Source organism: Microtus pennsylvanicus, chromosome 9 (assembly GCF_037038515.1).
Source record: "Microtus pennsylvanicus isolate mMicPen1 chromosome 9, mMicPen1.hap1, whole genome shotgun sequence".
Lineage (NCBI taxonomy): Eukaryota > Metazoa > Chordata > Mammalia > Rodentia > Cricetidae > Microtus > Microtus pennsylvanicus.
The window spans coordinates 49626309-49651688 of NC_134587.1; the positions used below are offsets into that span (position 1 = coordinate 49626309).

Sequence of the window (25380 nt, forward strand, 5' to 3'; positions counted from 1 at the left end):
CAATACTAATCTGTATGCGGCTTGCATGCGACATGGATGCTTAGCTCACATGTGAGATCCTGTACATTAATAAACAGCCTTTGAATATCTCATAACTATTGCTTACACTAAGTCTATCTGAAGCCAATTGAGGAACAAAACAAAGGTGAGAAAGGTACATTACGACCATGTTGGAAACGAAAGCCAGGTTATGAAGTGTAAGGTAACCACCATCTCTAGCAGCCCCTGAATCTAGCAACGCTTGGTATTCAATAACATAATATTTAAGTCCTCTATCCTGCAACCAGAGAAGGAAATCTCAGTGGGTGAAGGGTGCCCTAGGAATCACTGAAGATTATTATTGTAAAGAAAAAGCTAGATTTAGTGTGGTTAAATTGCTTATTCAAGTTCAGTTGGGGGTTTGATATAAACCTGAAATATAAAACCATATTAGTTATAAACACATACTAGAAGACAGCTTGACTCAGCTTGGAGTAGTAATTACTAGCTATTAAAAGTCATGAGAGCCAAGTGTAAGACACATGTTAGTAATCCCAGCATTTAGGAGGCTGAGACAGTAGGATTGCTGTAGGTTTGAGGCTAGCCTGTGCTACATAGTGGGAGCCTGTCTCAGAACGACAACCATGGGAGGGGATTTGAGAGCTACAGACAGTAAGTTAATTAAACACGCTAATGACATGGTAGGACGGCCCTGTGAGGAAGAAGCTGGACGAGGAGAGGAAGGAGTGGAGAAGCTGGCGCTCAGGTGGCGCTGGGTGTGTGACACGGATGATGATGGTGCAGTGACTGGCACTTACGTCACGCCTTAGCAAACAGTTTACACACTGGGTGCCAGAAGCGCAAGTGAAACAGCTGTAGAGATACTGGCAAATGCCGGTTTGTTTTCGTGGTTCTGATGATAGGGAGGGGGGCTGCAGAATAACACAACACTCTTCCACTTTTTTTTTGTTTTATTGTTATTTTTTGAGACAGGTTTCCTTTGTGTTGCCTTGCCTGCTCTGGAACTCTGTAGGCCAGGCTGGCTTCGAACACACAGAGATCCGCCTACCTCTGCCTCCTGATTAAAGGTGTGCGCCACCATCACCCAGTTCTGCACTCATTCATTTTTAATGTCATAAAAAGGAAAGGAAAAATTTAGCTATGAAAGAAAAATGTGAAGGGGCTGTAGAAGTCACTTACACTATTGATACGATGTCTAAATCTACACCAAGAGGATGTTGTACAGACACACACCACTTACCTGAAGCTTCTGTGACTGTCACAGCGATATAAAGGTACTTGTCATGTAACTCTTCTAGACTTTCATATGACAGTTCTTTAACTGCTGTTTCAGAATCAAACGTGAGGCGAGCGACTCCATTGATCAACTTTTTAAAAGGACAAAGGAAGAGTCAAAACGGAGAACATGGAAAACTTCGGTCTGCTTTTGCTACCCTCTCGAAGGCGAATTCCAGAAGCCACACGCATATTATGGTTATAATTAACCATAGTGACTGGGCCCACAGAGACAGCCGGGATGCCGTTTCCTCTCGCTCGTGCAGAGTTACAGATGTGGAAGGGCTTGGGTCATCACATGGTCTTTTGAGTACCAATTGATAATACAGTATACAATAAGTAAAGAAACATTAGGTTTGTTTATATCTTATTGTTTAATTATGAATTTTATTATTGAATTATTAAACGATACTATTTCTCCTCTGATTTGTTTTTGAATTATTTCTTATTAGAAAATGTTTTGACCTGGAGCAGGCGTTTTTGTATGATTTAGCTTGATTGACCTAGGGCCTCCTAGGACCTCACGCACGTCAAACAGGCACTTCATCATTGAGCCACACCCTTTGTCTATTTCCTTTAAATCTCAGTGCTTAAGGTAGAATCTTGAATTTTAAAATGACTCTTAATTTACATTTTGAATAAATAAGCTAAATGCCTGATCATACAAAATTCACAATAAATGGGTATGCAAATGTATAGAAAAGAGAGGAGACCTCATGCCATCTGTGGGGTACCGTAGAAAGAGAGGAGACCTCATGCCATCTGTGGGGTACTGTAGAAAGAGAGGAGACCTCATGCCATCTGTGGGGTACTGTAGAAAGAGAGGAGACCTCATGCCATCTGTGGGGTACTGTAGAAAGAGAGGAGACCTCATGCCATCTGTGGGGTACTGTAGAAAGAGAGGAGACCCCATGCCATCTGTGGGGTACCGTAGAAAGAGAGGAGACCTCATGCCATCTGTGGGGTACCGTAGAAAGAGAGGAGACCTCATGCCATCTGTGGGGTACCGTAGAAAGAGAGGAGACCTCATGCCATCTGTGGGGTACTGTAGAAAGAGAGGAGACCTCATGCCATCTGTGGGGTACTGTAGAAAGAGAGGAGACCTCATGCCATCTGTGGGGTACTGTAGAAAGAGAGGAGACCCCATGCCATCTGTGGGGTACCGTAGAAAGCATGAAACGAGAGACAAGGGAGCAAGGGCTGGAATCTCGGTCCCTGTAACAGTACACACATAACCCTGGACAGATTTCACCAGCATCCACACATGGTGTGGGTGCTCTGTCCTGAGGATGCTAGCGGCGTCTACACTGCACACGGTGTGGGCGCTCTGCCCGGAGGATGTCAGCAGTGTCTACACTGCACATGGTGTGGGCGCTCTGTCCCGAGGATGCTAGCGGTGTCTACACTGCACATGGTGTGGGCGCTCTGCCCGGAGGATGTCAGCAGCGTCTACACTGCACACGGTGTGGGCGCTCTGTCCCGAGGATGTCAGCAGCGTCTACACTGCACACGGTGTGGGCGCTCTGTCCCGAGGATGTCAGCAGTGTCTACACTGCACACGGTGTGGGCGCTCTGCCCGGAGGATGCTAGCGGCGTCTACACTGCACACGGTGTGGGTGCTCTGTCCCGAGGATGCTAGCGGCGTCTACACTGCACACGGTGTGGGCGCTCTGCCCGGAGGATGTCAGCAGCGTCTACACTGCACACGGTGTGGGCGCTCTGTCCCGAGGATGTCAGCAGCGTCTACACTGCACACGGTGTGGGCGCTCTGTCCCGAGGATGTCAGCAGTGTCTACACTGCACACGGTATGGCGCTCTACCCGGAGGATGTTAGCAGCGTCTACACTGCACACGGTGTGGGCGCTCTGCCCGGAGGATGCTAGCGGCGTCTACACTGCACACGGTGTGGGTGCTCTGTCCCGAGGATGTCAGCAGTGTCTACACTGCACACGGTATGGCGCTCTACCCGGAGGATGTTAGCAGCGTCTACACTGCACACGGTGTGGGCGCTCTGTCCCGAGGATGTCAGCAGTGTCTACACTGCACACGGTATGGCGCTCTACCCGGAGGATGTTAGCAGCGTCTACACTGCACACGGTGTGGGAGCTCTGCCCGGAGGATGCTAGCGGCGTCTACACTGCACACGGTGTGGGCGCTCTGTCCCGAGGATGCTAGCGGCATCTACACTGCACACGGTGTGGGCGCTCTGCCCGGAGGATGTTAGCAGCGTCTACACTGCACATGGTATGGCGCTCTGCCCGGAGGATGTCAGCAGCGTCTACACTGCACATGGTATGGCGCTCTGCCCGGAGGATGTCAGCAGCGTCTACACTACACATTGCACCGGTGCTCTGTACCAAAGAGGCATTCCTGCCTTCAGCAGCTCAATACCAGAAAGCAGATTTATTTTTAAACAATCATAAATAATTCTGGGCATTGTTAAGCGTCCGTTGTCTTAGATGCTCCCCACCCTAGTTGAAAGCCACACTGAAGAAAGTATAAAACATACTTTAATGAGACCTGAGGCCTGGGAATGAGGAGCCTGCCTGACTCCATTTTGAATGCAGGAGACATTATGCTGTATTAAAAAAAAATAAGTTTCTATTTACTGTGAGAGTTGAGTTTCTCTCTGTTTCCTGGAACCTGACCTTCCCCAACCCATGACCTTGATTTGTTTTTTATAATACCCTTACTGCCCTTGACTCCCCCTGACCCTCCCTGACCCCTCCCTAATCACACGATGGGTGATCACATAATTTTTTTAAACTTATTTTTGTATTTCCTTATTACCTCATTGTCTCTCTTTTGTAAAACTACTCTTGATTTTACCCCTTAAAAGAGGCCCAAGAGATGGATTCGGTGTTGCTGTCTTTACCCAGCTTAGGAGGCAGCCGCTGGCCCACCCCTGGGTGCACTCCGATGAAAATCAAGCTTGGTTCAAATTTGACTCAAACTGTGGTAGTGGTCTTATTCTCTCTGTTGGGATTAACAGGAATACACACAATGGCGACTAACTGTGTTTGGGTGGCCAGGGGCTGTGACCAAAGAAAAGGGGACTGTGTTGAAAAACAAAGGAGACAGGAAGGCATGGAGCGGAGGGGAAGACTTGGAGACAGTGGACTGCTAAGTCAGGAGGGAGAGAGACGGCATGATGTTAGCTGTCTGGGGAGGCTGGTGCCAAAGAAAGGGCTGTGTGTTTATTTTCTTTGCTTCTGGTTTGCATGCATGCATGCCTGTATGTTCTGTTTGCTGTATGAGCATGTGTGTATACATCTTTTTGCGTGTTTGTGAGTATACAGGCAAGGGCAGGAGCATGTGTATGTAAAGGCCCAAGTATCATACTGGACTGTTCTTCCCCCTTGCTTGTTGAAATGGGTCCCTCAATCCCTCAATACAGCCAGAGGTTGCCAGTATGGCTCATATCTGTAGTCAGCTTGCCCTGGGGTTTGAAAGGGGAGATTTACCTGAAGGGCAATAGACGCTAACTGAGAATTTTAACCTCACTGTCCACATCTGTACAGATGTGGGATTGAACTAGAGGGCTTGCAGGTGACTATCCCTCCTCACATTGTTTTTGAAGTCTCAGCAAACATCTTACCCTTGTGACTTGCATTGCCTTCTGCATCATTTCCTTCTGATCCTCTTTTATGTCTTCTTTCAACCCAAAAAAGGCATACACTTCAGCATCGGAGACAACTTTATTATAAAAATATCTGTCAAACAAGAGCAGAAAGTTGTTTCCCTAACATCGTTATAATAGATGACTCGGAAAAAAGTCTAACAATATTAAATTATATAAGGCACATAATATACGTCCACCCATTGTTGTATTCCACCCCTAGAAGGCCACACCAAGAAAAATACGGCACTCTGAGTTCAAGGTCAGCCTTGTCAACATATTGACCTCTGGGCCAACAGGGGCTACATAGTGAGAACCTTTCTCAAAAAAAGGGTAGCTCAAGGCTGCATGACTTAAAAAGGGAGTGTCCACTGTGGCAAGGAAAGAGGGTGGAGCTCATGGAGACAGGAGCATGTGGCTGTGGATCCTATCATTTGGGCAGTCCAGGAAGCAGAAATGCATCTTTCCAGTTTGGCCAGAGAAAAGTGGGGTGGGTAATATAATTAAAAGACATTGTATGCATGTGTTTAATTTTCAGAGAATTAATTGAAGTATTATATTAGAGATGAGATAATAAGTGGAACCTTTTGTGTCAGTCTCCATACCCTAAATCATGCTGTGTGGTGGTTTGAATGTAATTGGCCCCCATAAGCTCACAGGGAATGGCACTATTAGGAGGTGTGGCTTTGTTGGAGGAAGTGCGTCACTGTGGGGGTGGATTTTGAGGTCTCCTATGCTTAGGATACCACCCAGTATCTCAGTCAATTTCCTGTTGCCTACAAGTTGTAGTACTCTCAGCTACTCCTCCAGCACCACGGACTCCTGCACACTGCCATACTTCCACCATGATGATAATGGACTGAACCTCTGAACTGTAAGCCAGCCCCAATTAAATGCTGTCCTTATAAGAGTTGCTGTGGTTATGGTGTATGTTCACAGCATAGAAAGGCTGACTATGTGTTTATGAATGCATACACTGAGTTTTAATCTCGAGGACATTTTTTTTTTGCCTTCAAAGCTGACATCAGGATAGGCAAACAGAGCAGTTGGCATGAAGTCTCAGTTCATCCCCAAAGTCATGGAACACAGTATGTCACAGGTCACCTAAGGAAAACTCTGAGAGCTAGAACCAGAACTAATGTAACTTACCTGGCTGTCACAGTGATTTCAAAATTCTTAAAGTTCTTATAACTAATAAAGTTACTTTCTGGCTCTATTGAAACAGAGAAACGCGGCAAGACTGGAAATAGAAATGAAGAGATGGTGTTATCATTTAGCCAGAATGGGCCCTGAAGCACATCAGACATCTATACTTTCTAGGCAGATAACTGGTAGCATTAATAAAGCATCTCCATCTGATGTGGGACCCCCTTCTGTATGCTGTGAGTGTGTTTTATTACCATTGTTTAATAAATAAGCTGTTTTGGGTCTGTGGCAGCACAGAATAGAGCAAGGCGAGAATTCCAAATAGAGATAGAAGAAAAAAGAAGGCAGAGTCAGAGAGACACCACGTAGTTGCCAAAGGAGACAGATGCTGGAACCAACCAGTAAACCATGAGCCCATGGCAATATATAAAATAATAGAAATGGGTTAATTTAAGATGTAAGAGTTAGTTAATAAGAAGCCTGAGTGATTAGGCTAAGTGACGTTTTAATTAATACAGTTTTTGTGTGATTATTTTGGGTCTGGGTGGCCAGGAAACAAATGAGCATATCTCACCTAAAAAAATGGCACCCATGTAGGCAATTACATTCACATAAAACACGAGAGAGCTTAAATAGAAATTCTAGACACAAAACAGAGTTTAACACAGCTTCTTGGTAGCTGTATTTTTTTTTCCTGGATGAGTCCGTTTGCTGGAGGCAAGCAGGGGCATCGTGGCTCCTTTAAGAGAGGTCTTCCTGACTCATCATTGACAGCAAAGACTGTGTGGCCTCTTTAGGGGAGGGTTTCCTGGTTTCTGCTAGTTGAACAAATAGCTCTGGCTCTTTAAGGAGGCTGAGCACTTAAATGGTGTCTGTGAGCTGTGTGTTACAAATTGCTTAATGGTGACACAAACCCACTGTGAACCTGAGCTAGGGTGGTGTGTATGGCTCTCAGAAGCAGTGAACATGACTTTGCCATGTTAGACTGGGCAGAGTCAACAGGCAGGGCTGCAGAGCTGGTCCTAGCCATGCCTGTTTACATTAAAAAAAAGACATTTCTGTTCAGAAAATAATTGCAGATATGCACACAATAAAGACATATTTAGATAAAAAATACCTCTAAATGGGTTACAGTGTTGTATAATTATACTTTTGGCTGTGTTTCATCACAGCAGTGGTAACCCTAACCAGGACAGTATTTTATTACCATAACAGTAATCAAACTACAATAGGGATAAGTAGTAATTGTACAGATGTGATGAATTCATCACTGAGTGACAAAGGGGAAGGAGTTCTGAGGTCCTGTATCAGAAACAAATTCAAAGAAAGTTTCTCCAAGTAAATGAATGTTAGACTGAGGCATGAGTGGAATTGACTGGGCAAGGAAGGGAAATGGGAAACACCATTGGTAACATTCCCAAGGCTGTGGAAAATGAGGCAAAGAAGAAGCAATTAGGGGCCAGCTGAACCTAAAAACTTAGAGTTCATTTTAGGGGGAATGAATTGCTGGTCACTAGGTGCTCGCCAGTGTGAACACTATGATTTCATTTTGAGATTACTTGACTGATACCAAGTGAGACAGTTCAGAACCCACAATGCCGGAGGAGGCTGCTGTGGTTTGCCGGTAAGCCTGGTGAGAAGAATGGATGCAGGCAACAAGATACCAGCAAAACCTGGATATGAACAGAGCACAGCAGACATACGGGAGGGAGAGAGGTCCCTTAGAAGAAGTGACAGGGATCTTAATCTGTCACCTGTCCCCTCTATTAACTGTGCATCTCCCTTACTATGATGCTCCTGAGGAAATAAAGAATGGCTTCAAGCAGAGATGTTCAGTCCTATAACACAGCACACAGCTACTGGAGTAAACTACTATAAGAAATGGGAAATTAAGCTATTTATAGGCCCAGTAATATGGCCGATCTCAAAATATGAATATGTTCAATTTCTAAATGAATCTTACTGGACTCCACTCCCTTATCTCTAAATTGTTTATCCTGTAAATCTAGAAAGGACTCTAATAAACCAAGCACCTCAAGGAACTACATTTCTCCAACTCTGTCATGAAGGACATGGTCCAGGAGGATAGGGTGGCTTCTTCAAAGCTGATAGCACAAACTGGAACTGAGTGCTAGAAGCCATCATTGCTGTCTCTCTTTCCTCACCCCTCCATCACTACTGTCTCTCTGCCCTCACCCCTCCATCATTACTGTCTCTCTGCCCTCACCCTCCATCACAACTGTCTCTCTGCCCTCACCTCCATCACTACTGTCTCTCTTTCCTCACCCCTCCATCACTACTGTCTCTCTGCCCTCACCCCTCCATCATTACTGTCTCTCTGCCCTCACCCCTCCATCATTACTGTCTCTCTGCCCTCACCCTCCATCACAACTGTCTCTCTTTCCTCACCCCTCCATCACTACTGTCTCTCTGCCCTCACCCCTCCATCATTACTGTCTCTCTGCCCTCACCCCTCCATCACTACTGTCTCTCTGCACTCACCCCTCCATCATTACTGTCTCTCTGCCCTCACCCTCCATCACAACTGTCTCTCTGCCCTCACCCCTCCATCACTACTGTCTCTCTGCCCTCACCCCTCCATCATTACTGTCTCTCTGCCCTCACCCTCCATCACAACTGTCTCTCTTTCCTCCCCCTCCATCACTACTGTCTCTCTTTCCTCCCCCTCCATCACTACTGTCTCTCTTTCCTCCCCCTCCATCACTACTGTCTCTCTTTCCTCACCCCTCCATCACAACTGTCTCTCTGCCCTCACCCCTCCATCACAACTGTCTCTCTGCCCTCACCCCTCCATCATTACTGTCTCTCTGCCCTCACCCTCCATCACAACTGTCTCTCTTTCCTCCCCCTCCATCACTACTGTCTCTCTGCCCTCACCCCTCCATCACAACTGTCTCTCTGCCCTCACCCCTCCATCATTACTGTCTCTCTGCCCTCACCCTCCATCACTACTGTCTCTCTTTCCTCCCCCTCCATCACTACTGTCTCTCTTTCCTCACCCCTCCATCACAACTGTCTCTCTGCCCTCACCCCTCCATCACTACTGTCTCTCTTTCCTCACCCCTCCATCACAACTGTCTCTCTGCCCTCACCCCTCCATCACTACTGTCTCTCTTTCCTCACCCCTCCATCACAACTGTCTCTCTTTCCTCCCCCTCCATCACAACTGTCTCTCTGCCCTCACCCCTCCATCACTACTGTCTCTCTTTCCTCACCCCTCCATCACAACTGTCTCTCTTTCCTCCCCCTCCATCACAACTGTCTTTCTTTCCTCACCCCTCCATCACAACTGTCTCTCTTTCCTCCCCCTCCATCACTACTGTCTCTCTTTCCTCCCCCTCCATCACAACTGTCTCTCTGCCCTCACCCCTCCATCACTACTGTCTCTCTTTCCTCCCCCTCCATCACAACTGTCTCTCTGCCCTCCCCCCTCCATCACAACTGTCTCTCTTTCCTCCCCCTCCATCACAACTGTCTCTCTGCCCTCACCCCTCCATCACTACTGTCTCTCTTTCCTCACCCCTCCATCACAACTGTCTCTCTTTCCTCACCCCTCCATCACTACTGTCTCTCTGCCCTCACCCCTCCATCACTACTGTCTCTCTGCCCTCACCCCTCCATCACAACTGTCTCTCTGCCCTCACCCCTCCATCACTACTGTCTCTCTGCCCTCACCATTCCAGCACTCCAAGGTACTGTAAAACCCCTCTTCCTTATGATAATAAAATAATACTGGAGAATTTACCATATTCTTTAATTTCAAAGTTTGCAGTTCCAGTTGTTGAAAAATCCTTCTTATATTTAGCTTTAATTGTCCATACACCATACCTATGGAAACAAAATATTTAAAAGCGTAGTTGTCATTATGTAGTTCTAAATTTGCCATAGGTCATTTAATTAATTTCTATTTAAAGATGTTAAATACATAGACATGTGTAGCCTGAGTAAATATTTTGTGGAAGAATCTAAAGCAATAAACAGAAATAGTTGAGTATTTTTCTTTTGATAATACAAATTATTAATTAGATACATTAATTTTAGCTATTTTTCATATATTGTATTATTTTTCCATGCATTTTATCTTCATAGAGTCATTATGTTTGATTCAAAGGGCTGATGATAACTTCAGAATTTACTTAATCCTTGAGTTTAATGATGCTACCATGATATTATGGTCTATGATATATTACAAAATCCATAGTGATGTCTCTAGAAACATGTAATACATAGGTAAAAAGTATATGGATGATAAAGTTTATAGCTCTCATAAATAAATTTATCATCAAAAATTAAGTATGGCTTATCTAAAAGGGAAAATAATTTACTTAGTTAATAACCTCCATTCTAAAATGTTTACTGAGCACTAGATTAAGCAGTAAAGGATAAAAAGAATAAATAACACAAGTCACAGTCTTCAGAGTTAATAGTCCGTGTGTCAGAATCCTTGTGTTTCTGTAAACTAGCAGGTGGTGAAACCAAATCACTCAGCCTCATTTGTGAAATGAAAATATGCTGCCAGTGTCCGCGTGGTGTATGTTACAATTATCATCAACATTAATTCAAAGACTATCTATCAAGCACCTCTTCTAATGCCTGCAGGGGCACAGAAAGTAGTTCAAGCAAGGGCTGCCTGCCTGCACGGAGTTTCCGGTCAACTGGAAACTACAGAGGTTGTGGCAGGTAGGGAGGTCCTGCCTGTAATCCCAGCTCTGGCAGGAGACTGAGGCAGGAGGATCAACAGGGATTTGAGTGCAATCTGGAGTGAAGAGTGAATTCCAGGCCAAGCTGAGGTAGAGTAAGACCCTGCCTCAAAAACAAGCAAGCATAAAACTCAAAAGAAACAAGAAAATAAATAAATAAAGACATCTAAACAAGCATCACAAAGAGAATGGAGGGGAGGGAGCTGTGTTGCACCACACCCAGGGACAGTGTCTTGGCAAAGGCTAACTTTTGCCCTGATGATGAGGTGAAGCTCAGCTTGGGAGACAGGGGGAAGCACACACCAAAGCAGGGGAGGCGTGTGCAAAGACAGGGGGAAACACACACTAAAGCAGGGAGGTGTGTGCAAAGAGAGGGAGAAACGCACACTACAGCAGGGGAGGCGTGTGCAAAGACAGGGAGAAACGCACACTACAGCAGGGGAGGCGTGTGCAAAGTCGGGGGAAGCACACACTACAGCAGGGGAGGTGTGTGCAAAGACAGGGAGAAACGCACACTACAGCAGGGGAGGCGAGCGCAAAGACAGGGAGAAACGCACACTACAGCAGGGGAGGTGTGTGCAAAGACAGGGAGAAACGCACACTACAGCAGGGGAGGCGTGTGCAAAGACAAGGAGAAACGCACACTACAGCAGGGGAGGCGTGCGCAAAGACAGGGAGAAACACACACTAAAGCAGGGGAGGCGTGTGCAAAGACAGGGAGAAACGCACACTAAAGCAGGGGAGACGTGCGCAAAGACAGGGAGAAACGCACACTAAAGCAGGGGAGGCGTGTGCAAAGACAAGGAGAAACGCACACTAAAGCAGGGGAGGCGTGCGCAAAGACAAGGAGAAACGCACACTACAGCAGGGGAGGCGAGCCCAAAGACAGGGAGAAACGCACACTAAAGCAGGGGAGGCGTGTGCAAAGACAAGGAGAAACGCACACTAAAGCAGGGAGGTGTGTGCAAAGTCGGGGGAAGCACACACTACAGCAGGGGAGGCGTGTGCAAAGACAGGGAGAAACGCACACTAAAGCAGGGGAGGTGTGTGCAAAGACAGGGAGAAACGCACACTAAAGCAGGGGAGGCGTGTGCAAAGACAGGGAGAAACGCACACTAAAGCAGGGAGGCGTGTGCAAAGACAGGGAGAAACGCACACTAAAGCAGGGGAGGTGTGTGCAAAGACAGGGAGAAACGCACACTAAAGCAGGGGAGGCGTGTGCAAAGTCGGGGGAAGCACACACTACAGCAGGGGAGGCGTGTGCAAAGACAAGGAGAAACGCACACTAAAGCAGGGGAGGCGTGTGCAAAGACAAGGAGAAACGCACACTAAAGCAGGGGAGGCGTGTGCAAAGACAAGGAGAAATGCACACTAAAGCAGGGAGGCGTGTGCAAAGTCGGGGGAAGCACACACTACAGCAGGGGAGGCGTGTGCAAAGACAAGGAGAAACGCACACTAAAGCAGGGGAGGCGTGTGCAAAGACAAGGAGAAATGCACACTAAAGCAGGGGAGGCGTGTGCAAAGACAAGGAGAAATGCACACTAAAGCAGGGAGGTGTGTGCAAAGTGGGGGAAGCACACACTACAGCAGGGGAGGCGAGCGCAAAGACAAGGAGAAACGCACACTAAAGCAGGGGAGGCGTGTGCAAAGACAAGGAGAAACGCACACTAAAGCAGGGGAGGCGTGTGCAAAGACAAGGAGAAATGCACACTAAAGCAGGGAGGTGTGTGCAAAGTCGGGGGAAGCACACACTACAGCAGGGGAGGCGAGCCCAAAGACAGGGAGAAACGCACACTAAAGCAGGGGAGGCGTGTGCAAAGACAAGGAGAAATGCACACTAAAGCAGGGAGGTGTGTGCAAAGTCGGGGGAAGCACACACTACAGCAGGGGAGGCGTGTGCAAAGACAGGGAGAAACGCACACTAAAGCAGGGGAGGTGTGTGCAAAGACAGGGAGAAACGCACACTAAAGCAGGGGAGGCGTGTGCAAAGACAGGGAGAAACGCACACTAAAGCAGGGGAGGTGTGTGCAAAGACAAGGAGAAACGCACACTACAGCAGGGGAGGTGTGTGCAAAGTCGGGGGAAGCACACACTACAGCAGGGGAGGTGTGTGCAAAGACAGGGTCAATCACACACTAAAGCAGGGAGGCGTGTGCAAAGACAGGGTCAATCACACACTAAAGCAGGGAGGCGTGTGCAAAGACAGGGTCAATCACACACTAAAGCAGGGGAGGCGTGTGCAAAGACAGGGTCAATCACACACTAAAGCAGGGGAGGCGTGTGCGAAGGCAGGGTCAATCACACACTAAAGCAGGGGAGGAGTGTGCGAAGGCAGGGTCAATCACATACTAAAGCAGAGGAGGTGTGTGCAAAGACAGGGTCAATCACACACTACAGCAGGGAGGCGTGTGCGAAGGCAGGGTCAATCACACACTAAAGCAGGGGAGGCGTGTGCAAAGACAGGGTCAATCACACACTAAAGCAGGGGAGGCGTGTGCAAAGACAAGGAGAAACACACACTACAGCAGGGGAGGCGTGTGCAAAGTCGGGGAAAGCACACACTACAGCAGGGGAGGCGTGTGCAAAGTCGGGGAAAGCACACACTACAGCAGGGGAGGCGTGTGCGAAGGCAGGGTCAATCACACACTACAGCAGGGGAGGCGTGTGCGAAGGCAGGGTCAATCACACACTAAAGCAGGGGAGGCGTGTGCGAAGGCAGGCTGAAGCGTGCACTGAGGTGGGAAAGTGTGAGTTGAGTCTCTTAGTGATGCACACCTGCATGGGACAGACGGCACAGCTGAAGCTTGGGAAATGGCAGCAGTGACAAGAAGCTCAGCTTTTATTGCAGAGCGCATATTTCTAAGAAACCACCCAGATTAAAATTATCCAGTTTATCGAAACTCCCCAGTTTCATAACAAAACTTCAGGAGAATGCATCTGCTCTGATTCCCTTTTAGAGCACACGGGGAAAATGGCGCTCAGGAGCAGCAGTTTGTGGATGCCCTTGTCTACACAGGCTGCGCTGCTCTCCGTGGGAAGCAGGGATGAAGTCTCCATCTGTGTGAGCATTGCTCACTTCCAGTGTGATTCAAAAATACCATGGCATGGTAACTAAACAGCACACTGAAAGTGTGTGTGTGTGTGTGTGTGTGTGTGTGTGTGTTTGTGAGTGTGTGTGTGTGTGTGTGTTTGTGTGTGTGTGTTTGTGAGTGTGTGTTTGTGTGTGTGTGTGTGTGAGTGTGTGTTTGTGTGTGTGTGTGTGTTTGTGTGTGTGTGTGTGTGAGTGTGTGTTTGTGTGTGTGTGTGTGTGTGTGTTTGTGAGTGTGTGTTTGTGTGTGTGTGTGTGTGAGTGTGTGTTTGTGTGTGTGTGTGTGTTTGTGAGTGTGTGTTTGTGTGTGTGTGTGTGTGTGTGTGTGTGAGTGTGTGTTTCAGGCAGGCATCTGTTTCCATGCCAACGATGGGCTCCTCCTGCCTCACTCTCCTGAGTTCCTGGGGCGGTGGGGGGGCTATGCTGGATCCCAGCAATGAGAATATATATATATTTTTTCACTAGCAGGAAGCAGCCTCACTAGACTGAAGATTCTCCACACTTGCGTCTGTGGTGCCCTGCCAACACTAGGTGGCTCTATTTGATTGTGTATCTCCTTCCCCGACCATCCCAGATGCACTTGTAAGAGAAAATTGTCTTAATAACAAATAATTTTTACTTACTTAGGATTAGGTGGAATCTTGAAATCAGGAAAGGAGATAATTCCGGTATAATCATTTTCTTCTACGATGTCAACTTCTGATCCTTCAGGATCCTTTGAATAGAATCAGACATCCATACTTTAGTTCACTGTATAAGAATATCCGAGATGGGTAATTTACAAGGCATGGAGATTTACTTAGGCTTGTGGCTTCGGGGGCTGGTGAGTCCAAAGGACGGTAATGGCATTGGGCGGCTAGAGATGTCTTCCAGCTTATGTTTACAAAGTCCAACAGTGAGCAGATTCTGCAAGAGGCCTTCAGCTTTCGCCACGGTCCCAGGGACTCAGTGCCGTGGGAACACCTGGAGCTCACTCATTCCTGCCCACGTATGCCCACTGCCACCCCCCTCCAGCAGTGCCAAGCTGAGAACTAAACCTTACCACATGAATGTTAGGGAGACCCAGGGAAACCCTAGCAGCTTCCAAAGCACAGAACCCACATTTAAAGTTTCTGACTGCGATAGAATCTTTGCTCTACAAAAGCCATTTCCCACAGGCACCTGTGTCTTCAGTAAATATTGAATCAGAGGTTATGAAGGGCAAGCATGGTTCATTTGAAGGCACTTCCCTCAACTCAGATCCTCCTCAGCTCTCTGCACTGTCTCCATTAGACACCCTGAGAAACGCAAGGCCCAGTCCTCGGGAGGAGAGGAAGGAGGACTATGAATTCAAGGCCAACCTGGGCTACACAGTGACATTCTGCCAAATAAAGAGGGACTTTAATAACACAGGACAAAAGCAAAATAATTCCTCAGATGGTATTAAAAAAACCCCAACTTTTCTTTTGTTAAACTGAAGAACCAGGCTGCCTCCATCTTAGGCTTAAAAACCATCTTGTAGTAAAGACAAACTAGGTTCACTTCTGTTTGTCTCGAGGATTGAGCTCTGCCCCTTCTGTAACCTTAACTACAAATGGTTCTGAACTGCCTGACCCAGGAATGGCAATCATATCTTTTGTTTCAAAAAGTTGTTTATAACCATCTTGCAACCCCACATTTATTGTGAAAGGTTATACGACCATTTATTACTACTGTGCTATGTCCACCTTGCGACCATGTCTGTTTCAGGAGGTCACCAGGACTAACTTGTTCTGCTCCTGTAATCCCACCTATTTTGCCACCAAATATCCCATTTGGAAACCCCCTACCCTTGAGTTATAAAGACCTTGTCTTCGTCACATCCAATGCTGGCCTCTCAAACCCTGCGTTAGGGGGAGGCAGCCTGTGTACATGAATAAAAAAATTGTGTTTTAATTAATTGCTTGCTTTAATTAATATGGTAATGATGATTTGGGTTGACAACCTTTCTCCTCTGATCTTTGGGATTAACAAAACAGCTCTCTCTCTCTCTCTCTCTCTCTCTCTCTCTCTCTCTCTCTCTCTCTCTCTCACACACACACACACACACACACACACACACACACACACGCACACAATTTAACCCTGATACAATACTTAAAATGGTTACACACACTCACACACTGCTGGTCCTCATAAATCTTCCCCATAAGTGGTATTGTGTTTGGGTCAGCAACTTTGGACTTACTTTGATCTATTCTTTGAGTTCCTGGTAAGTCTTAACTTAAAAACTCAACATTGTGTACTGTTTACCATGGCTGTAATTTATGGCTGGATATTTGGAGTATTATTTCTTGAATTACAAATTGGAAAACTTACAAAAGCTTATTATGAACAAGAGTGATTCACAGCTAAGTGTCTTCCTGGCTGAACAAGAATGATCCCACAGAGTCACAGCTAAGTGTCTTCCTGGCCGTTCTTCATCCCATCATCATTAATGACAGCCCTTTCTCAAATCCTTTGCTAGGTGCTTAGGAAGCATCCATCTTCCCAAGGCTCTGGGGCTCAGCCCCCTACCCCAGGAAGCTCCTTCACAGATGACTGGCATCCAGTTATTTTGCATTTGGTGCCAGAATTCAGTTCCACTCAAGTTCTCTTACAGCAAGGTAGGATAAAGAGCCCATGTCCTTCACCCCTTGTTTTCCAGTGGAAGTAAAGACTCTGGAGCTGACGTCTCTCCCAGACTTTGTCAGTCAGCCAGTTATTTACCATGCTTGTTTGTGTCTACACTATTCTCATTGGGATGCCTGCTGGCTAGTTTTATACCAACTTGATAAAAACTAGAGTCATCAGAGAGGAGGGAGCCGAAACTGAGAAAACATTTCTGTAAGATCTGGCTGTAGGCAAGCCATTTTCTTTATTAGTGATTGATACAGGAAGGCCCAGCCCATTGTGGGGGGCCATCCCTGGGCTGGTGGTCCTGGATTCTATAAGAAAGCAGGCTGAGCAAGCCATGAGGAACAAGCCAATAAACAGCACCCCTCCATGGCCTCTGCATTAGCTCCTGCCTTCAGGTTCCTGCCCTGCTTGAGTTCCTGTCATGACTTCCTTCAGTGATGGACCAGGATGTAGAAATGGAAGCCAAATAAACTCTTTTCTCCCCAAGTTGTTTTTGGTCATGGTGTTTCATCACAGCAATAGGAACCCAAACTAAGACAATTTTTTTCTGCTTCCAATAGATTAGCTCAAGTTAGTTAGTTCCTATATAGATAGCCTTCGTTATTTCAGAAGAATCCATGACAGCTCCTTATATTAGGATCTAACTCTTGACCTTCTCCATTCCAGAGAAGGAATGTATCGCCACTCAGGCTTCCTCATACTGTATTTCCTCCAGAATTCTTGAGACATTAATGCACATTTTGGCATATATTCTAGTACAGTTTTGTTCTCTAATACACGCTCCTTTATATGTGCATTATAAATTTGTTGGAGAATGAGAAAATGTGCCCATAGGTCATTTGTCGGACAACCACTGTTAACAAGAGAGTAGTTGACCAATCGTAGGAATTATTTCTCCACAAAAATGCCTCTGGGAGTTTACTATAAACTTATGGACAGGTGAAACTGTGGAAGTTGGTTTCACGTCATCTGCTGTGCACGACCCGCCAGCTTAGCGGCGGCAAATGCTGAGAACATTATACACCAGTCACTAAAACCTAAGTTCCTTAAAAATAACTACATCATACAAATCAAACTTTTACGTATCACAGTCAAGTGATTCTTTTTAGTTATTTTATTATTTTGTGGGTATAAATGTTTTGTCTGTATGTCCATCTGTGTATCACATGTGTGTGTGTGGTGCCAGCAAAGGTGGTGAGCCTTCATGTGGGTGCTGGGAATTGAACCTGGGTCCTCTGCAAGAACAAGAACTCTTAATCAATGAGCCAGCTCTCTAGCCCTGTCGATTGTTTCTTGATGGGCATGCTTTTAAAAAGTAAGTAGTATGGAGGACGGATTTCAACAGTGTAGATCAGTATCCTTCCCATGGTAATTTAGCTTGTCTGGGCTTTCTCCATATCTGTCATAGAAGGTGTAGATCTATAATGCTACACTCACACTGATGATTAATAACCATTTTGTGACATCAAATGATTTAGTAGAGTGTGAGGATGAGATTGTGGAGGAGATTCTTCAGTAAAAAGGTTAAGGGGTTATTTACAAAAATAAAATACTTACTATGAAAGTTAAGATGGTCTCCCTTTTGGCTGGTTTCAAGTCATCATTCAGCGAGTAGACTCTAACTTTTACTGCAAAAACAAGGGACACCATCAGAAACTCTGACAAACAAGCAGGCTTCGGTCTTTTATTTATTTATTTATTTATTTATTTATTTATTTATTTATTTATTTATTTATTCTTTCAGTTTTCATTTTCACTCAGGGAGTTAAACGCCTGAGCCTAGCCTTGAGCTCACCCTAAAGTCTCATTTGGCCTTGAACTCATAATCCTCCTGCCTCAGCCTCTCACATAGCTGAGATTACAACTTGTAGTTTTTAAAATTTTTCAAGTCATCCTTAATGAGATAATTCTTCTTTAAAAGAATATGCACAATCCATACGTGAAAATATACAATTGGAAGAAAAAGAATACCCTAGGATTCATTTAAGGAGCAAATTGTATTAAATTTAACATACAGTTCATACACACACACACATGTGCACACACATAGACACACACATACTCACACACATGTGCACACACACAGACACACACACACACCTTTGGGACACATCCATATGTAAAATAATTGTATCTCTCCTACTTATCAAGTGGTTGCTATGGTCTGATGAGAGTATCTGATGTTTTTATCAGAGTTAATAGAAATTGGAAGTCTGATTCAGACAGCATGTCTTCTTCAGTTACAAAGTCCAGCAGGGTAAACACCATGACCAAGAGCAACTGGGGGAGGAAAGGGATTATTTTACCTACAACTCTCAGGTCACACTCCATCACAGAGGGAAGTCAGGGCAGGAACGCAAGGCAGGGACCTGGAGGCAGGAGCTGAAGCAGAGGCCACAGAGGCATGCTGCTTACTGGCTAGCTCCTCCTGGCCAGCTGCCCTGCTTCTATAAAATCACAGCCATTTTTCCAGGGATGTCACCCTCTCCCCATAGTGGAAGGGACTCACATCAATAATCACTACAACTCCATGAGGTAAATTGTATCTTTTTTTTTTTTATCAGATGAGGAATGGGGCTGTGAGGCTGTAATCCCCACGGGATCACAAAGTCAGTAATCCATGCTTGGATTTGACCCCCATTGCTATGGCTCCAGAGGCTGCTTTTAAACTACTCTATTTTGCTATCTGTCACCAAAGGAGAAACATTTATAAGAAGTTCTTTCATCTTTTTTTATGACTAGGTTAAAACACCATATCTTTTTTGACGGGTAAGTCCTGATAGGAAAAAATGAGGCCATTCCCAAGGGAATCCCTAACCTCCAGGAAGGTCCTGGGCTCTGGGATGCAGACCCCATCCTTGCTATACAAGTCTGATGACCCGAAGTGGTAGGTGGCGTGAACGGTGCTCATTCCATGAAGCATCCTCTGTGATAGGAGGGCTAGGTGAGGTCATACTTGCTTTTAGGTATGATGAAGCTGAAGAGGACCCAATCTTTATGGGTAGAGATTACGGCTTTTCTTTAAGAAAACATCTTTTTTTTTCCAGCCTTAAAAAGAATTTTAGGTGTGTGTGTGCTGTGTGCATGCTGGGCCTGCAGAAGCCAGAAGAGGGTGGTGGATCCCTTGGGATCAGAGTTACAGACAGTTGTGAGCTGACATAGGGGTGCCAGTGCTGAACCATCTCTTCAGCTCTGTACCCCAGCCATCTTCCTTCAGTCAAGAGCTTGTCCTCGCCTTCTCCAGACTTTCCCTGCCTGAGTCAATCACAGCAGGTCCTCTATGCCACAGCCTCTGTTGGCACTGCCGGCACCCACCACTGTTAGCACTGCACAGAGCTTTCCAGTGAAGCGGCTGATCCTGCCCCCTTGCTCTGCCCCCTTGCTCTGGCCTTTTCCCCTGTAGGATTATTAGTGACCTCAGCACTTCCTCCTTCCACACACGCGTCTTACAGATTGTCTCTGATGTGTTTCGCGGTCAATGACAGCAAGAATCTATAATAAATATTTCTACTTTGTTAAAATTTTATTTGAAATACAATCTGTTTGTTTAATGAGTAAGTTCTAATAACATTTTGCAATATTTAGGGAGCTTTTTATCTACTTAGAAATAATTGATAATGCAGCAAGTGTAATTTTTGATTTTTCAGTCTTAAATTAAAAATCAAATGCTATTTGAAAATATAAAAGTCATTAGGAACTGAGGGCTGGCTTTGATTTTGTTATGTTTTTTTCAGGGTGAAAACCAGTCCCCACTCAATTCCTATGTCAAAATGTTCTAAAGTATAGTGTCAGTTTCCCCACAAAGAAGGGCTTTGTACTCTACCTGACTGGTCTGGAGTGTAAACAGGTTTGTCTGTATGGATGAAGAGAAATCCATTGTCATAGGTTAGTGGCATTTTTTTCGATTTTGAAAAATGTTTTGACACGACTTCCAGGTACACATGTGAGACCGGGCTTTGTTCTCCAGGCAGCTGACTGGGTTGTATCTGTAAGAATAATGACAGAAAGGGTATAACCCCGAGGTTATAGAGCACACTAGAAACCACTGCGATCTCATTAGAGTAATGACAGAAAGGGTATAACCCCGAGGTTATAGAGCATACTAGAAACCACTGCGATCTCATTAGAGTAATGACAGAAAGGGTATAACCCCGAGGTTATAGAGCATACTAGAAACCACTGCGATCTCATTAGAGTAATGACAGAAAGGGTATAACCCCGAGGTTATAGAGCACACTAGAAACCACTGCGATCTCATTAGAGTAATGACAGAAAGGGTATAACCCTAAGGTTATAGAGCACACTAGAAACCACTGCGATCTCATTAGAACAACAACAACAAAAACCAAAACAAAGAAGGCTGCCATTGCGTCATTTAGAAAGTGCATAGCCCAGCACTTTGCAGACTGAAGCACAGAGACCACAGGTTCAAGATCCCTTGGGTTACACAGTGAAACACTGTCTCAAAAACAAACCAATCAACCAGCAAGGAAACCAAGGAACAAAATGGCACAAGAGCTAGAAGACCAAATTCATTTTGTCCAAGTCCTTCATTGTCTAATGCCATGATGAAAATTCAGCTGTCAGCAATGGAAAACTTTTGTTTGCTTTAAGAGTTCTGCAAAGGGGCTGGAAAGATACAGCTTAGCTGGTAAAGCACTTGCCTTGCAAACACGAGGTCCTGAGCTGAAGACCTCAAAACCCATGGTACTAAAACTGGGTGTTGTGGACAGCCTTGTAATCCCAGAACACGGCAGGCAGAGACAGATCCCTGGGGCCTGCCACATGGCCAGCCTCAGTTACCTGGGGGAATTCCAGGCCAGTGAGAGACACTGCCATAGAAAACAAGGCAGATGGCAACCAAGTACCCCATCTAAGGAACCACAGCTGAACTTGTCCACAAGTATGTATATAGTCACCTGCACACACACACACACACACGGATGTGGGGGAGGTAACAGTCTAAAATAAAAACAAAACAAAACCCAGAGACTCAAGAAGTATAATGGCAGAAAGATCAGATCTGCATTCCGGCCAGACAGAAGTCCTGGTCTAAATACCGTACCATATGCCATAGCTGGCATCTCTTCTTGGCGGTTGATGGCAGCAGTGGCTGGGTCACTCTAGAGGCCAAGCTCCTCCCTGTATAGCCCACTCTGAGAATCCGGGGCAGTTTATACTTGCACTGAGACAAGTGACTGAATGTGGACAGATGTTATTTAACACCTAAATTTAATCCTGTAGGCCGCTTTGTACCACATTCTTGTGCCAAAGTGCACAGGCGCGTTCTAAGCCTTGGTCTTCTGGCGAGTCAATTGCTTGAATTGAGTGGCTGCATCTTTAACCCTTTTCTGTTTTCATTCTGTCTTTATTTGTTTATTTATTCAGGGGAGAAATGTTTGTTCTTTATTGTAGCTCACAATTCCAGATTGCTTTAGTCATAGTGTTTTTGCAATTTTTTTTATTTTGCACACCTACCCCAGTCCCTCCTCCCTCCCTTTTCCCGCCTCCACTTCCCCCATCTTTCCATCTTCATCTGGACCTCCTCGTTTCCTCTCTTCTTTATTGATCCCATTTACTTTCTCCCCATTTTCTTTGTTGTTTTAATGCTAATAGCTAATTTTACTTAAAACTACTTAACTTAATATTTCATTCCATCCCTACTCTTAATTGTTAATTCCTAAGTCAGGCTATGCTATCTTTGATCCTTTATGGTCCTGATATTATTGGATTGAAAGGGTGATTGTTTTTTATTTGTTCCTACTGTATTTTTATAGCACGCCTATTTGTCAGTTGTGGTTGCTTCTGCACTTAGAATTCTACTCTTAGAGTAGGAATAGAGATTTTTCCTGGTCCCCTGAGAATGTGAACTGATAGTTTAACCACTGAGCTCTGTCTCCAGTGTAGAGTTGGAGAAATGACAGCCTAACCCTACTACAACTTAGTTCCACTTGAATGGGGGAAATGTTTTAACTGAAAAAAATACAGATGATTAAAATATATCTAAAAAATGACCTAATTCCAGATGCTCAAATCCAGTTGAAGTAACAAAAGAGACATGAAAAAACTCAAAGCATGACTCCTCCCAAAATTACCAAGCCACAGTAATGAGTTCTAGCAAATGTGAATTAAATAAAATTCCAAGAATTTAAAGTTAAGTTTATAAGAGTCTTTAATGAACTCAAACAGTACATAAATAAATTTCTGAATGAATTAAAAGAGAATATATATAAAAAGCTGAATGACAAGAGCATGCCAATAGAAAACATGGAAAAGAATTCAATAAAAATAGTAAAAAAGTCAAATTGAATTTTTAGAAGTTAAAACCTTAATAGATGAATTTAAAAACTCAGAGGAAAGCCTTCCCAATAGAGAATAGAGTGTATCATGTGGAAGACATGGCTTAACATACAGATAAATTAGAGTAGTCAGAGAATAACTATAATACAATAATAATAGAAACAGAACATGCACCATTTATGGGACACAATGAGTAAAATAGCTTTGTAACTCAGGGCATAGAAGAAGAGGTCAAGTTAAAGGTCAGGAAAACACATTCAATACAGTCAGAATGGAGCAGCTCGAAATCTGAGGAAAACATGTTCAATACAGCCAGAGTGTAGCAGCTCCAAATCTAGGGAACAGAATGGGTTTCTGGACACAGGAGACATTTAATATTCCAAATACACCAAGTCAGAAAAGAACCTCTCCATATCATACCATACTTGAAACACTAAGTACACAGAATAATGAAAGAATATTGAAAGCTACAAGTGAGAAACACAGAATCATTTATTTAAAAATACACATTAGAGTAACAGCAAATTTTTCAACAGAATCTCCAGGTGCCAAGAGATCATGGAACGAAATATTTTTAGTTGTGAAAGACAATTGCCAAACCAGATCAATGTATCCAAGCAAAGGAGTCTTGCATTGTAGACTGAAAAAACTTTCTAACAATAACACTGACAAAAGCACATCTCATCATGATGACAACTCATCAGCATCACAGATGCCAAAAGGAAGGGAAACATGAACACATTCATGAAGCCACAGCAAAGAATAAACTGCACTACAGCAGTAAAAATTAAGGAATAGAAAGCACCAAATACTACAACACAATAGGACTTAATACACCTTTTAATAATAACTCTGGATGTCAACAGTTTCAATTCTCCAATCAAAAGACACAGTGTAGCAGATTGATCTTAAACATGGAATTTATCTGTTTGTTGACTGCAAGAAACACACCTTACTGGCAAAGACAAACAGCCTTAGTATGAAAGGGTTGAAAAAAAATTCCAAGCAAATGGAATAGCCAACAAGCAAGCACAGCTACCATGACACCTGAAAAAAAATAAATTTAAAACTAATCAAAAAAGATAAGAAGGTCACTTCATATTAATTAAGGCAATAATTGGTTAGGAAAACATTACAATCTCAGATATATGTGCATACATGACAAACACATTGGCCAAAAGACGCAGGCTGACATAAACAGACTAGTAGTGGTCATCTTCAGCATCATACTCTCTCCAGACCAAAAACCAAACAATAACAACAAAAAACAAAAAAACAACCAATCAGGTGTAAACAAAACATCCATAGACTATTCTACTCAAACACTGAAGAAAATGCATTTTCCTCAGCGACACACAGAACTTTCTTTAAAACACACCACCATTTAGGACATAAAGTGTCTAGTTAAATGGAAAGGTTTAGATGATTTCTTATATTCTATCTGATGACAACGAACTAAAACTAGAAATCACTAGCTGGAAAAAGTATAGAAAATACACAAAGTTATGGAGTTTGAACAACACATTACTGGATAATGAGGAAGTCATCAAATAAAATGAAAACATAACAAAATGCAATGACAGCAGTTATGAGGGTGAATTTTATATCTAAAAATACTTACTTAAAAAAACAAGCAATCACAAATAATGATGCATTTCACTGTCTTAAAGAAAATCAACAAACCGAACCTCATATAAACAAATGGAAAAAAAAACAATATGAAAAATCAGTGAAACTATATGCTGTGTCCCTGAAAGGGTGAAAAGAATGGTAAGAGCAGGTACTACTTTTGCAAGAGGGGCCATGGTTTCCCTTTCCCCATGTCAAGTTGCTCACAACCATCCATAACTCCAGCCACGGGAAGCTGACCTTCTGACCTCCATGGGCACCTGCACTCATGTCACGTTCCCACTCACACCAAAGACACAGTCATGTGATCAAATTAACATTATGCTTAAAGATGGCACAAGATTCTTAAGTTCTTAGCCAAGCTAGCTGAGGTAGATAGATGATGATGATGATGATGAAGATAGAGTGATAGGTAGATAGATACATTGATGATAGGTAGATAGAGACATAGATGATAGATAGATAAATGATGATGATAGATAGATATAGAAGATGATAGATAGAAGATGATAGATGATAGATAGATGATGATGATGATAGATGATGATGATGGTAGATGATAGATGATGATAGATGATGATAGGTAGATAGATGATGATGATGGTAGATGATAGATGATGATAGATGATAGATAGATAGATGATAGATGATGAAGGTAGATGATAGATAGATGATAGATGATGATAGATGATAGATAGATAGATGATAGATGATGAAGGTAGATGATAGATAGATGATAGATGATGATAGGTAGATAGATGATGATGGTAGATGATAGATAGATAGATGATAGATGATGACGATAGGTGATAGATGATGATGATGATAGATACAGATGATAGATAGATGATAGATGATGGTGATGGTAGATGATAGATGATGATAGATGATAGATAGATAGATGATAGATGATGATAGGTAGATAGATAGATGATGATGGTAGATGATAGATAGATGATAGATGA

The 25380-nt window shown here is 44.2% G+C and overlaps 1 protein-coding gene across 1 annotated transcript in view; it reads right to left on the bottom strand.

Annotated features, from left to right (window-relative positions):
* LOC142857545 (complement C5) overlaps window positions 1–25380 on the bottom strand; it is a 115723-nt gene that overhangs the window by 59792 nt on the left and 30551 nt on the right. Inside the window, exons 3-9 of the mRNA XM_075985976.1 lie at window positions 20310–20472; window positions 18044–18114; window positions 14473–14564; window positions 9807–9889; window positions 6044–6134; window positions 4874–4988; window positions 1241–1367 (exon numbers count right to left, since the gene is read on the bottom strand). Of these exons, the coding sequence (XP_075842091.1) occupies window positions 1241–1367; window positions 4874–4988; window positions 6044–6134; window positions 9807–9889; window positions 14473–14564; window positions 18044–18114; window positions 20310–20472 (742 nt within the window). The remainder of the gene's footprint in view (window positions 1–1240; window positions 1368–4873; window positions 4989–6043; window positions 6135–9806; window positions 9890–14472; window positions 14565–18043; window positions 18115–20309; window positions 20473–25380) is intronic.